The sequence below is a fragment of the Acipenser ruthenus genome, chromosome 7 (genome assembly GCF_902713425.1).
Source record: "Acipenser ruthenus chromosome 7, fAciRut3.2 maternal haplotype, whole genome shotgun sequence".
NCBI lineage: Eukaryota > Metazoa > Chordata > Actinopteri > Acipenseriformes > Acipenseridae > Acipenser > Acipenser ruthenus.
The window spans coordinates 63,542,453-63,557,352 of record NC_081195.1 but is presented as its reverse complement, the minus strand read 5'-3'; the positions used below and the strand labels follow the sequence as shown (position 1 = coordinate 63,557,352).

At 41.9% G+C, this 14,900-nt stretch overlaps 1 protein-coding gene across 2 annotated transcripts in view; it reads right to left on the bottom strand.

Moving 5' to 3' along the window:
• LOC117415323 (G1/S-specific cyclin-D2) overlaps positions 1 to 14,900 on the bottom strand; it is a 202,542-nt gene that overhangs the window by 15,369 nt on the left and 172,273 nt on the right. For both annotated transcript variants that reach the window (XM_034025524.3, XM_034025522.3), the window contains 3 exons: positions 14,121 to 14,336; positions 11,717 to 11,876; positions 3,702 to 3,850 (listed from right to left, as the gene is read on the bottom strand). In XM_034025524.3, coding sequence (XP_033881415.3) covers positions 3,702 to 3,850; positions 11,717 to 11,876; positions 14,121 to 14,291 — 480 coding nt within the window. In that variant the 5' untranslated portion in view covers positions 14,292 to 14,336. The remainder of the gene's footprint in view (positions 1 to 3,701; positions 3,851 to 11,716; positions 11,877 to 14,120; positions 14,337 to 14,900) is intronic.

The window sequence follows — 14,900 nt, the reverse complement described above, 5'->3', positions numbered from 1 at the left end:
TACTTATGTCGAACAATAAAATATATATTTTTCCATTAAATACTGTAAGGAGGAAGACATACGTAGGGTGTTGACAAAAACCTTTCAGCAGTAAAATTCAAGACAAGTCTTTAACCATCAGGAAAACCAAAAGCAATGCCTAAACTGTACCATAGCTTCCCACTTCCCAACAATATGCGGTCCATTAGTCATAAAAAATGCATTCCTCTGAGAAAATTAACTAAAGCATAAAACATGTAAAGGAACTGCCTGTGTCTTACCACAAGAATGTCAGCATTTTATTTCTTAAAAGACTTTCCCTCGGCCGCTCTTTTATAGAAATAGTTTGCATCCCGGGCCAAAGCCCAGAGGCCTAATTCAAGAAACTTTAAATGTTTCAATGTGTGACTACTGGAAACATGAAGAACAGAAAAAAGGAACTCTTCATGTTCAGATACTGGTAAAGTTTAGAAGCCAGCAGGCAAGTACCAGTTCTGTGTCCCTATCACTAGTCCCTGTCTGTAGTCAACAAAGCTTCAAAAGGTTTGGCTCACCAGCTCTGATGCCATTTTACATGCACTGCGAAGAAAAAGCCTCCTTAAACTCAGACAGTTGTCAAACCCCAAAGAGGAAGCTACTGAAACGCTGACAAACCAATGGAAGAAGTTAATACTGCAGGAAATATGTGTGAACACAACATTTTGCTGACTCATCATGCTGTCATGCCAATGCTTTATCCTGTAGGCCTCAACCACAGCCCTCAGGGGCCACCTACACAGTCACAGCATTTCTTTGGTCTGATCCATTCAAAAGTTAACCATGAAAAATTTGAAAAAAACTGTCAATTTATCATCAATATTATCATTATTATATATATACTGTGATCAACTATGCTTACCCGGGGGTAATACTAGGGCAGTGCAATTGAGTACAAATGTTTATTGGTAAAACCACTGTGATATTACCATTGCAGCAGCACTTTTGCTAACTTTGATACCATGCTAACACCGATGGCTTATACCACTGTGATGTCACTGAAGATTATTTTGCAAGGGTTGTCATTGCTGGGACTATATGGCAGGGGTCTATTGAAAACAGTGTTTAGGACCCAGGAGAATTTCATTATCAACCAAATGTAAAGAATATCTGACCAGTTTGTGTGGTCTAAAACAGGAAGCTTAACCAACCTCACCTTCCCCAACACATGCCACTAGAAGACAAACAGTGTTGGATAAAGTCTTGTGACAAGGAAGCTAAAGTAGACTGTAAATTTAAAAAAAAACCACACACACACACACACACACACACAAAGCCCTAAGCCTCACTTCTCATTCACTTAAAATCTGCTGCCTCAACTTCCTGTGCTAGCTGGCTAGCCCTCAATGGTGCTGGAGAGCTTCCTTCTATTTGTGAATGGAACTCAGGGCTCACCATCAGAAGCCTATGTTGTGAGCTGCATCCCCTCATTGTTGCTACTCATGCATTACACTGATTGGGGAACAGTGAGGTGGTGGTGTTGGGGAGGGGGGGGGGGGGGGTGCTTGAAAAAGATGAATGAGCTCGCTAGCCTCTGCCAACTCAAGCAAGCAAAGACCAAGTAGGAAACCGTCTCATTCTTCTCCTTCCCTTTGAGGCTGTTTTGTCAGCCGATTCCTTGCATAAGAAATGCGGCCGCCTGCAACAAATAACACAGGATGAGGGGACAGCGAGTCCGGTCACATGCTTCCAAATCACAGGCATTTCACACCACAGGATGAGGAGACAGCGAGTCCTGTCACATGCTTCCAAATCACAGGCATTTCACACCACAGGATGAGGGGACAGCGAGTCCTGTCACATGCTTCCAAATCACAGGCATTTCACACCACAGAAACTGAGATGGTGACTTAGGGGGGAAAGAGCGAACTACTCCGTGTTCTTCCTGCTCGTTTTCCACATTTTCTTTTTTTTTCTTTTGATAATCATATTCAGGTTCCCAGGATCTATTTTTAGTCATGACACAAATAAGGCAGGGAGGGAGGGAACTGGGTGGACAGAATGCTTTATTTATCTCCTGGCTTGCTAAACTGATTCAAGTCATGTTCAGTATGTATTAAAAATCATACCCACTGATGAAATCTGAGTGATAGCCATAGCTACCAATTTAGTAAAAAGTGTCTCCTTTCATTCACAGGTTGTCAATTGATTTATGACTGAATCAGATATGGTTTGTGTTCAGTAAACCCTTCTCAACTGTTCCTAAAAAGGTTTCCATTCATTTGCCTGCTTCAAAACCCAATTTCAAACACTGTTTTGTGAACTTGGGTGCGTGGATGTCCCCTTTAACTGTGTTATCCCTCGACACTTGCAGGTTTTATTTCAGGGGGCTCCTCTGGTCATGACACAGAATGTTAATACCCAGCTAAGTTGATCTAAAGGACGTTAGTTAAGCCCATTACTTTAGACTTTGCTCCTGAAACAATACCTTACCCCTGGAGGGGATTTCCATTTATGTGCATGTCTCATTCGACAGCCAATTGCAAGTGATCCTTTCTGCTTCAGGCCCTCTTAAAAGGATTAGGCAGTGATGTGTAACCAGGCATCTGGTCGGGGGCAGCAGTAGGGTCAGGCAGCACAACACTCACAAGCTTTTGTTTACTTTCACACATGGTCATCGTTTCCTTTCCTCACAAACAGGCTTTCTTTATCATCCCCGAACATAACTTATAGCCAAAGAGCAGCACAGGACCAGTGCTTCCCTGTAACAACACAAGTCTGCAACATCTCCACAACACTCATTCCCAGAATGACCCCGACCTTATGGGTGCACTGCAACTTCCACACTGAAGCACTTCTGAGTTTTGTTTATTCTGCATTGAGAACATGTGGAGTTCATGGATCACTTCAGCTGGAACAGTGGCAGGCAGGTCCAGGGGAATCTATGCTAAGAATACGCTACCCCCTTATAAAATGCTGTGTCCACCAGGAAATTGACAGAAGTTAACATACACATTCCCTGCAAAGGATGCAGTCTGTTTTCTATGCTGGACGCAGTGGTGTTGCAAACCCAGTCACTTGTGGTGTCCCCCAAGGATCTGTTCTTGGGCCCCTTCTCTTCAATATATACATGCTTCCCTTGGGTCACCTCATGTTTCACTCCTATGCTGACGACACCCAGCTCTACTTAAAACTCGACCCTGGTAGCCCCTCTGCCATGGTCCGGCTCTCGGCTTGTATTCAAGACATCGAGGCCTGGATGTCTGCTAATTTTCTTCAGCTGAACACTAGCAAATCTGAAATCTACTTGTTCAGTAACTTATAGTAACTCTCATCCACACACAGTTTGATAACATTCAGGCAAACGGTTCCTTAGATATAGCCTTCATTAGTGTAACCATAAATCATGCACAAGTCTCTATGAACTGAATGGGCATAGCAGTTTCATCACAACTGAATGGCTGGTTCTATAGATATATCCTTGAGAGAAATACATAGAAAAGTACAGAAGAGTTGGTCTATTATGGTAGGTAAAAAAATAAAAGTGCCATGAGTGGATTTATAAATGTAATTACTGTAAGTGTGTCCCATAGAGTTCATGCAAGTCATGATGAGGGGGAGTTCTCAGCTGCAGATATTAGTCCTATCTGCACTGGGGAGCTTCATGGGAAGAAGGGCTTCTAAGGCTGTTCCAGATAAAATGTTTCTTTAACATGCTCTGAGGACTGAAGGAGGGGGGCACTTACCACTTCTGTGTTGGTGATCTTGGCCAGCAGATCAGTCAGGTTCTCCCCCCAAAGCGTCCGTTCTCCATCGTCCAGCTGAAGCCCGCAGATAGCAGCCCCAACGCTTCCAGTTGCTATCATCGAAGGGGGGTACATTGCGAAGTTGAAGTCTTTAGGCAAAGGAAGAACAAGAGTCAACGGCACTGATATCATTAAACAGAGGAGCCCTTTGAATCAATGAGGTGGGGCAAATTACTCCATAAAGACTGCTTAGAAAAATAAAATCACTCAATGAATCTTCAAAATAAGGTTAGCTAATATATTAGCCAATATATGCCTCTGAAGTTTACCAACAACACTGTGTCCTGGATTGTGTACTGGCCATAACAGAGCAAGGTTTTTATAACTAATATTCTTATTAATCTGCACTGCTTTACAGCTCTAGAAGAATGCGGCCACACTGAATACCAATGGTCTTGGCTAATGAGAACCCACATTGCTTGTATACAAGTTCCCCCCACCCCCACCTCCACCTCCTTCTCCTGCATAAATTATGAGCTCCCTGAAAAAACCCTGACCTTGGTAGGATGAATAAAGAGCCACAGTCCCCCTGCCAGCAAGCACCGCTGTAGGTCTATTTTCCACATGTGGTCACAGGAGTGAGTTTGAAAGCCCAATAACCTTGTTAGCTCCCCTCACTGTCACTCATAATGCAAATAAGACAGCTTGCGAATAGGCCGGGGTCCCAAAGGGGAGAAAAAAAAAAGAAGAGCTCAGCTTTCCACAAAGTCTGACATCCCCTCTCCTCTTGCTTCTAACTTCCCTTCGTAACGAGCTCAAAGCTGCACATGCCCGCTCTTTGTTGTACAGCAGGCAGTGATTTGTATTCAGTGACTCTGATTTTTAGCATATTAATTAAGTGCTGCAACTGGTGGAGCAAGTGTCTCGCTCAGGAGAGTGTGGCACTATTGTATGAAGTCATCACCTCATCTTGCACTATTGAAAATCATGGCAGTGACCTTTCTGCTGATATGAATTCAACCTGATGGGCCCACAAAAGAATAGGAGAGGAGGCGGGACGTCCATTTTGTACACATGATTTTCCAGCTTACTTCTAAACCCTATTAGCAAGAGGGGAACATTTTTACTTTTTTTTTTTTTTTTTGGCAAAGAAAATAAGCCTCGCTTTTGCTGGGTCACCTATGGGGTTGAAAATAAGAACAAACCATAGAATAAAACAGCCCATATTAACATATTGCTATATTCAATTGCAGAGCAAACTGTGTGAAAAGGTGTAAAAAGGATTTTTAAAAATAAATTACCCAAAGAGTAAGCTCAGTACAAGTTCGAAATTTTGGCAAGCTGTAGCACTGCAGCACAAGTCAGCAACAGATCAGTTTTATGGAGCAGTTTCAATTCAAAATACTGCATTAGTTCATTATCTCACTGTACTTTATAACTTTACACACCATAGTAACCATGACCCAATCTACACACTGTAAGGAGTTAAAAGCTAGCTTTGCATTTGACCTTAAGGAGAGGATTTTGAAAGGTTTTTAAAGAAATATGTCAGACGGCCATCTTGGTTTACGCACAAACACGATTTTTGAAAACGTCAATTGCATTGACACAGGGATGATGCTTGTCATCTTTGGAGTTAATCAACTAAACCGTGTTCAATTGAAGCGGTTTTAAATTTAAGAACAAAACGTAGGTCTGACCGCCATCTTGTTTTATGAAAGAACACCATTTTGCCATATTTGTATTCCATTGTCCCAGGATGACACCTACCAAGTTAGGAGTTAGTTGGTTAAACGGTTTGCAAACAGAAGCAGTTTGATGTTTGGGTGCGTTTTGGAGAATTTGGTGGCAGCCATTCTGATAGTAAAATTTATCCCAGCAACTTCGCAAACTTGAAGTGGGTTTGGTTGCTCATGGCATATGCAGTTTCAGATCTATCAGGACATTTAGAGTATGTAATGTATTTAGAATATGAAATAATTTACTAACTAAAGCCACAGTTTCTGGAGACTAGGTTTATCGCTGCTGCACCCAGGTTAAACTTCCTGGTTTCTTCTGTCGCCTCACTCTCAAATTACTCACAGGCTTGGCAGGGGAACGCTGATCACCTAAAAGAACTATAAAATACACTTTTGACTCAATGTTCATAACGGAAATGCAAGACTGAACCGATGGGATTGACCTGCATGAAATATGTAATCCACCTCCAGCAATTAAAAGTTATTTACTTAGACATTAATGCAAGTATGACCATGTCAAAGAACTATTCAGCAGCTACATTTTTAGTGTAAACCTTGAGTAATCTAACCTCGGTATTTCTCAGTCAACAAACACAACACTACAGCCCAGCTGCAACTGCACCACCGCTTAAGACTGAGGGTCAAATTCTGAGTCAGGCACAGTGCCAGGATAAGTCATGCAAGCTTCCCCTCACAGCTCTGCGAGCACACCTCAATCCTGACCTGAGCATCCCCTCTGCCAATCAGCCCTGGGCCTCTCTCAAGCGGAGACTGTGCTGAGTTACACCAAACTGCAGGGTGTATTTCTGAAGTGGACTAAAAAGTCCACCGGGGACTAACCTGAGACCACCCAACTCATTTCATTAATGACTCAGCCTGCGGTGAATTTAAATCGGTCCTGCATTCACTGTTTACCTCCCTGAGATCTGCAAAAAGAAAACAATCAGGCCCTGATCTCCTTCCTTGAGAGCTCCACATAATCTCCCTTAATGAGAGTGTTCCTCTCTGTTATTCTCTAGCTGCCAGAAAACCGGCGATGGTCCCTATTAAGCACTCCCCCTATTCTGATCCTTACATGTCTCTGCATTTAAAATGCAGGGCTTCCCTTTGTCTCCTTCCTCCTTTTTTTATTTTATCCAAGCCTCAGACAATTTGCATAGCCATGAAAGACTCCCTGAGTTATTAATTAATACTGAATTGGCTTTCACCGCTTTCCAGTATCTGAGAATTACCAAATGGAACTGTGTTATCAAAGGCAAGGAATCAAGAAAAAACTACTTTTTTTATTGCCGAAGGTTTAGTTGCAAAGAAAGACTTTCAAAAAGGCTCAAAATTGTATTTCAATGAAGACAAAGCTAACCTACAGTGAAGCACTGCCAAGCCCTGCCCGGTTGCATTTTCTCTGATTCCTACTTTTCTCTTGGGAGATAAAAAGAAAACCACATTCTTTGTATGTTTTGAATCAACAAAATAGTCAATCTGAGATGTTTGGTGATAATAACTTCTATATAATATGAAACATCATAACAGCTTATTTGATAGAATATGATTCAAACTGACAATTAAAAAATTGGACTATTTTCTGTTAGAATAGACAGTAACATGAACACACTTTTCTACACTGATCCATTACGAAACACAAAAGGGCCTAACGTCTTCCTTTGAAATAACCCTACCGGGCAACACAATTATGAAGCAATTATTTCATTGCTTGCTTTGTTGCTAAGGACAACAGAAAGAAATCCACAGAGAGCTCTGGTACGGTCAAAATAGAGACACGTACCTCTAGCCCAGGGAAAACCACTGTAATTTACCCAAATCTGATGAAAACTTCCAAAAGTCAAACTATTTTTTTCTGGTCTAGTTGAGTTAGAGATATATCTGTAATTAAAATGTTATCCTGTGGTCTGGCCTTTGATGAAACCCACATGCACACTGCACGTGCTTCAGAGGATGTTTAGCATTCGCAGTGCACATAAGACTGTGTGGATATCGTTTTCTTTTTGTTAATGAAATACTTAGAAATCCACCAGGGAAGTCCCATTTCCACAGGAAATTCCAGTTTCCTGCAACTTCCGTGGAAAATCTGCCAGAGCAGAATTCTACTGGTCAATCGGTCCATTCTGTTGTGAATTAAGATATGAGTTTACAATATGCATCCATACACCAGACACCTTTATCCTTCACTATATTGAAAATACCAAAGACCACTGAGCCCAAAAACACTGCCAATCATAATACTGTAAACCTATGAAATGCAACTCTCCAATTCTGTACTGCAACCAAGTACTGTACAGAGAAACCCTTTCATCCATTTTATTTCACTGTTAAACTCTAGTTAATCAAACTTCCAAACTAACCATGCCATTGCCTTAGCAAAAGTGTCCCATATTCAAGCTAATATTCAATAGGTGGTTGTATGCATGGTTATCCATAAGGCTGCTCCTATTGAGACCTTTAACTTAGAACCTTATAGTCTTCCAAATCTTGTTATAGTGATGTGGTTGTGGGTAACGAGTCCCCATGTCGTGGGCAGAATGAGATTTAATGGTGCTCTCTCGTGACACGCTGTGCCATCCAGTTTTACTGAAACTGTAGTTCAGTTAAATATTTCTTCTGAAAGGGACACTCTGCCCAGCACAGGGAGCATGGAAGGACTCAAAAGACCAAAGAACACCACAGAGGAAGAGAGGGCTGCTCCGATGTGTCGTACCTTCAGATACTTCAATGTGAACAATGTGCATTTTTTTGTATTCTATTGGGATTTTTACATTGTGAACAGTTGGTTTTACTTGTCTACAGCAGAACCCAATTTATCAAAACTACCCTCTTATCACAAGTGGTCAACTGGCTTACCAGACTTCTCCAGGGCAGTCTGGATGAAAAGAGTTTGACAATAATTGGCATGCCACTGTTTCAATTGAAGGCCGCTGTTTCAACTAGGCCCCAGGTTTGACTTGTCAAACAGTAGTGCTGGGGGGCAGGCATACCTCCAGTGACACTCTACTGCAGGTGCAACCAGCATTACAGGCAGAGGCTCAGCATGGGAAACCCAACTGCACCCAGCACTGCAGAGAGGCGTGAGAATAGACAGCTAAGAAAACAGGACATCCTCGTCCTTGTACTGTTTTACAAGAGCAATATACTCCTTTTTTACTCAATACGTTATATCATATTTAACCTCCCTTCCCATTTTTTTTTAAACCGTTTGATCTCCCAAGATGTCATCCCCCTTGTGAAAGTAGATCATGCTTTCTTCCCAGTGTTTGGAGTTCTGTCATTGATCCTTGAATAAATGCCCTAACCTTGCTCAAGAGCGCAGCACAATCCTTTGAAGTGTCCTTGTATTAAATTCCATTATAGATATGCCTCAAAAAAAAGGAGGCTTGGCATGTGAAACTTGCAAACATCTCTTTAAATACTACTGGAAGGTCTTTGTTTTAATATTATCAGAACTTCCGTTGTGTAGGTCAACAGAACTAGCATACAACCTTCCCACTAGGCACATCAAAAAGAAGACAGCTGACTCAACAAAGCACCCTCACCCTGCCAAGGTGGACGGACTGTATTTGCTGTCTAGGCAACTTTAAACTGTTGCTGTTTCAATTGAGAGGTTCTTAAACAATGTAACCAGAATGACACCTTTATGAATAATGGGTATCAGCTTTATTACCCTGTCACAAGGCTGGCTGAGTGGTGACACGTCAGACACAGAAGAAACAGACAGACAGAGACAGCGAGGTTGGTGAAGCTGAGCACTTGGTTGTGCTAAGCATTTAATAAACAAAACAAGAGAACACAAAAACAGGACACGGCACTTCACGCCAAAGTAAAGAGACAAACAAAAACGTACTAACACACAAAACAAGTGGACGAACGTTAACAAGTACAGAGCTGGCACTTCCAGCACGCTGTAGCAGTTGTTATCTTTACTTTAGCTTTTATTTCTCCTTCTCTCTCACCCGTTCTCCACTCACAGACACCCAACCCCGAGTGAATGAAAACATGCTGCTTTTATGCAGTTGTACCGAGACTCGATTGCTAGTCAATCATTCAATTGGAATCTCGGTACAACTGCACGTGAATTAATTAAGTGTACTCCCGTGACCACACATTACATTTTAACCAGCACGTGAAGTGATTTGTGGTGGTGGCAGAGGCAGCTCCTGCTCCTCTGCTCCTGGCGGTGGTGGAGTCAGAGGCAGCTCCTGCTGCTCTGCTCCTAGTGGAGGAAGCGGTGGAGGTGGCGGAGGCAGAGGCAGCTCCTGCTGCTCTGCTCCTAATGGAGGAAGCGGTGGAGGTGGCGGAGGCAGAGGCAGCTCCTGCTGCTCTGCTCCTAGTGGCGGAAGCGGTGGAGGTGGGAGCAGCGTGTAGTCTCCTGGTGATGGAGGTGGGAGCAGCGTGTAGTCTCCTGACGATGGAGGTGGGAGCAGCGTGTAGTCTCCTGGCGTTGCAGGGGACTGGTGCGGCTCTGCCTCTCTTGCAGGGGACTGTGGTGGAGGCAGTGGCGATGGGGCTGATGCTGGCCACTCAGAGGGAGGCTGTGGCGGTGCTAGCTCCCTCTGCTGTGGCGGCTGGGCTGGTATGTTCCGTGCTCCCTTCAGCAGCATAAATAGAGGCTGCTGGGGGACACCAGCATCCTGCCCTTCTCCCCCCCAGAAAAATACAGGGGGTTGAGCCTGTAACTCCTCCCCTTCTGGCTCTCGGGATGGCAGCGATGGCTCCTCCCCCTCTAGCTCTTGGGACGGCAGCAGCAGGTGAACCAACAGGCATGCTTCCTCTGCTGGTGGACACGGGGACAGCAGGCATTTTTCCTCTGCTGGTGGACATGGGGACAGCAGGCATTCTTCCTCTGCTGGTGGAGGTGGAACCAGCAGGCATTCTCCCTCTGCTGGCAGCTTGGGTCCTAGGGCTGTGGAAGCCCCGACTTCCCTCTCTTTGGGCTGTGGACGCACCGACTCCTCCCTTTTGGGCTGTGGACGCACCGACTCCTCCCTTTTGGGCTGTGGACGCACCGACTCCCCCCTCTTGGGCTGTGGACGTTCGGGCTCCCCCCACTCAGGCGTAGGACGTTTGGGCTCCTCCCATTGGCCTCCCATCGCTCCCTGTCTATCAGCCACAGGATCCGGGTGGCTATTGGCATAGACTGGGCCTCCAGCCCAGCATTGTCCAGGATCCAGTCCCGTAGTTTCCTGGCGTCTTCTGCCATTGTCATTTTTTTCCCCCCAAAGAAACTGCGGTACTCTTTCCGGCCTGAGTCTGGGGGGTGCTGTTATCCCACCTCTAACACCATATGTCACAAGGCTGGCTGAGTGGTGACACGTCAGACACGGAAGAAACAGACAGACAGAGACAGCGAGGTTGGTGAAGCTGAGCACTTGGTTGTGCTCAGCATTTAATAAACAAAACAAGAGAACACAAAAACAGGACACGGCACTTCACGCCAAAGTAAAGAGACAAACAAAAACATACTAACACACAAAACAAGTGGACGAACGTTAACAAGTACAGAGCTGGCACTTCCAGCACGCTGTAGCAGTTGTTATCTTTACTTTAGCTTTTATTTCTCCTTCTCTCTCACCCGTTCTCCACTCACGAACACCCAACCCCGAGTGAATGAAAACATGCTGCTTTTATGCAGTTGTACCGAGACTCAATTGCTAGTCAATCATTCAATTGGAATCTCAGTACAACTGCACGTGAATTAATTAAGTGTACTCCCATGACCACACATTACATTTTAACCAGCACGTGAAGTGATTTGTGCCATCCTCGTGCCTAAATACAAATCTACATTTTTAAATACACGTGAAACACAGACCCGTTTATATCCTGTGTACCATCTCTATACACCAACATTTACACGCAACACGTAACATACAACACATAACACAAACTACGCACAAGGACGTGGCCACATTGCCACATACCCACACTGTGAGATATAGTATGTTGCTTTTGCTTTTTTCACATTCATTCTGTTTGTTGACTGTTCAACATGCCCAAAAAGAGAACTATCGAAAGATGATTCCTTCCACTGTGCCATCGAGTGACATCATAAACAAATGCCTGCTAAACCTGTTGAGTTCTCTTGAAAAGAACTCACAAAGCACAGAGTTCTTTGCTGCCTCCAGCAAGTTATTTTCTGGAGAAATAAAAATAAAAAGAAGAAAGAAAGAACGAAAACAAATGGCAAAACCTTCCCCTAGCAACACACCCATGGGTTTCATAAACAACTCTTAACAGAACTTGGCAGTGGCACAAGGCTTCTCATACCTGTGGCACAAAGGGCAATAAATGTCTGCGCGTGCTTGCGGATCAAAGGCAGCTTATCGCTGGGTAGGGGCAGCTTTTTCACAATGTGTTCAATGAAATCATGTGGAGTCACCGCCGCAAGGTTCCACTTCAATTTTCCTAAGACTACCAGTTCCCACTCCTAAAAAACAAGAAAGTTACATACATAAATTAACACACAAACAAGCACAGGATTTTTTTTTTACATTGACGATATATTCCAAGGTCTACTAGTTTTAGGTATTGCCTATACTTAATAACAATGCTATTGAAAACTTCATGTATAAAATGATGTTGTGATGAAGAGGTAATTTAGACAGATGTCCATTTGATGTGCAAGTCTATATGAATATATATATATATATCAATTACAAATACACCTGTGTTCCAATAGTCTCCCAATAATTCAGCTAGAACTCTCTGTTCTTTCTCATGCATTTTAAACTTTGGCCAACTTTTATACAAGCCATTAATAAACAGAATTCTATATTTACACCATATTATGAAGTTATTAGTCACTATGAATTGTGTATTTTTAAATATGCTTGATGGATTACATAAAAGTTTGATATATATTTTTTTTTAATAAGTCAAGTTCAGTTACATTACTTCACGCATACAAAATGTTCTAAATCCATCAAAACATTAACTAAATATGAACTAAATAACAAGTTGGGTTGAAATTGTCAATTTTAAGCATGATGTAGCGCCCTTCAAACCTGAATGGAAAAGGAAAAGACTAATCAACACAAGAGATAATACAACACCTTTTTGTCAAAATCATTTCATTTGACTGCTGTTTCCACATATATTGTGTTTTTGTGTTTTTGTGTTTATATATATATATATATATATATATATATATATATATATATATATATATATATATATATATATATATATATATATATAGACACACACACACACACACACACATACAGACTAGCTGTGCTAAGGTCAATCATTTATACCTTGTATTCAGAGATTACTGCAGGGCAGGTCATTGTCATTTCTATGCGATACAGAAACCCTCAGTCTATTTTTCAGTTCTGTTCCTTAATGCCTTGCTTTGCATCTCTTTGTTTCGCTAGTCTTCCAGGAAGTGCAAACAGAGACTCTGATCTGTTGGTTGCCTTCATTCAAGACGCCCCATGCAATGACCTGCCTGAACAAGCAAGGATCGAGGACGGTTTTCACACCCACTTAAAAGTGCCAAAAATGCCTTCAGTGGCAGATTTACAAGAAAGCATCACACTTCACTGCTAAAAATAAGACAATATGACTATTTTAGCAGCTCGTCGGCTTCCTGTTCCAGTTGTTATTATTAAAAGTAATTTAGAAACATTATGAGCCAAAGTAAAAGACTAAACCGCCATGGACTGGGGAAAATCCCTCACCCGACATGCCTCAGATGCGCACTGCGGGGTCCGCACGTATGTCTTTCTTTACCGTAATGAAAAGATGCTGTACAGATTTGTGTTTAACTGGCAGTTTTATTTGTTGGTAAAATCAAATAAGTCAGAGAGGTTCAGAGAAACCTGCATGACTAAAGGGATTTTCCACAGAACAATGTCTTGGTATATAAATGACTAACTATTCAATCTTGGTTTTCAGTTCTTGTCCGTACAGTACTGAATTCAGTCTAATCTCAGTTTCTATTTGGTTCATGCTGATAAGTGGAGTGAAAGCAGGTAAGGGTGAGTTTTTTTTTCAATCTTAATATTTTTAAGTAAAACCCAAACTCAGTCATCATCGCTGCTAAAACAAGCCCATGGCATGAGTCCAGTTCAACGCTGCCTTCAGCTCAATACCTTGTCATTGCTGTGGATTTAACAATAACTGCCGCTAGATGGCACTAATGACTAGCTGAAAAAAGCCATCCCCCTGTCTTGGGGTTTTTAACTTGACTGGAAAGTTTTGCATAATTGTATCGATCCTTTGCATTATTATAAGCTAAAGTGTGAAAATTCCAGTAATGACATCCAAAATACGAATGCAAAATGGTCCGTTTTATATACCTATAACCAAATCCAAAATACGATGAGATAAACTCAAAGGATTTCATAAAAAACCGTGTGTATGTGTGTATATATATATATATATATATATATATATATATATATATATATATATATATATATATATATATATATATATATATCATTTCATTGACTAAAGAGATGATCTGGTATTTTATTATTAATGATAGCTTAATTTCCCCCAATCATTGTACAATACATAAATAGTTTTGACACAAACATTATGCATTAGTATAGATTAAAACCAATTAAATTAAATTCAGTGGAACTAATTTAGCTGTATTAAATATAGGCTAGCAGCTACAAGGTGAGACAGTCAAATCAACAGAAAAACATGTGCTGCTTACCAGCAGCTCTTGAGGTTTGATGGAGTTGTCAGTATAGATGCAGAGTTTCTCTGCAGTTAAGGGGCATGTCTCTTTCAATTTGGACGCCAGGAACATGCAAACTGCCCCCAGCAACTGCAGATTACATTTTCTGGTGGGGACCACGGCTAAGAATCTGTCCAGATAGTTCATAGCCAAGGGAAAAACTTCTTCTTCACACTTCTGCTCCTCACAAACCTGCCGAAAAAGACAAAAGCGAGCTCAAACTAAATACAGGAAATCAAACCCCGTTTTTATTATTAAACTTTATACTCGCAACATGAAAAAGAAAACCTGCTCCGAAATAAAATGAATGTGTTTTAATCCTGCCAAAAAAAAGCGCTCAAAATAAAGCTGTACAAGAAACTGCAAAAAGAAGCTTGGGAAGCCGTAAGATAGAAGGCGGCTCCAGTCGAACATCATATGATCGATAAGTTGAAAAAAAAAGTAATTTTTGAAGGACTGAAAGAGTTCCCTGGCACACACTGTCAATATACTCGTATTGCTTTGGTTCATTCACTAAGAAATGAATTCAAGTCACAACCATCCAAGCCAAAAAAACACTCAGCAGCAGACTTCGGGAACCCATTTTTGATTTCGTCATATTTTCAAAAAATATTTAAAAATATAAAAAAAATACCTACAACCCGGATTTCAACGCCCTAATGTGACCAGGGGTCTCCCACACCATTCCCGACAATTGATAAGATTGAAAAACTAAATTAAGTAGGACAAATTTCTAATTTAAAAGTTGGTGTCCTG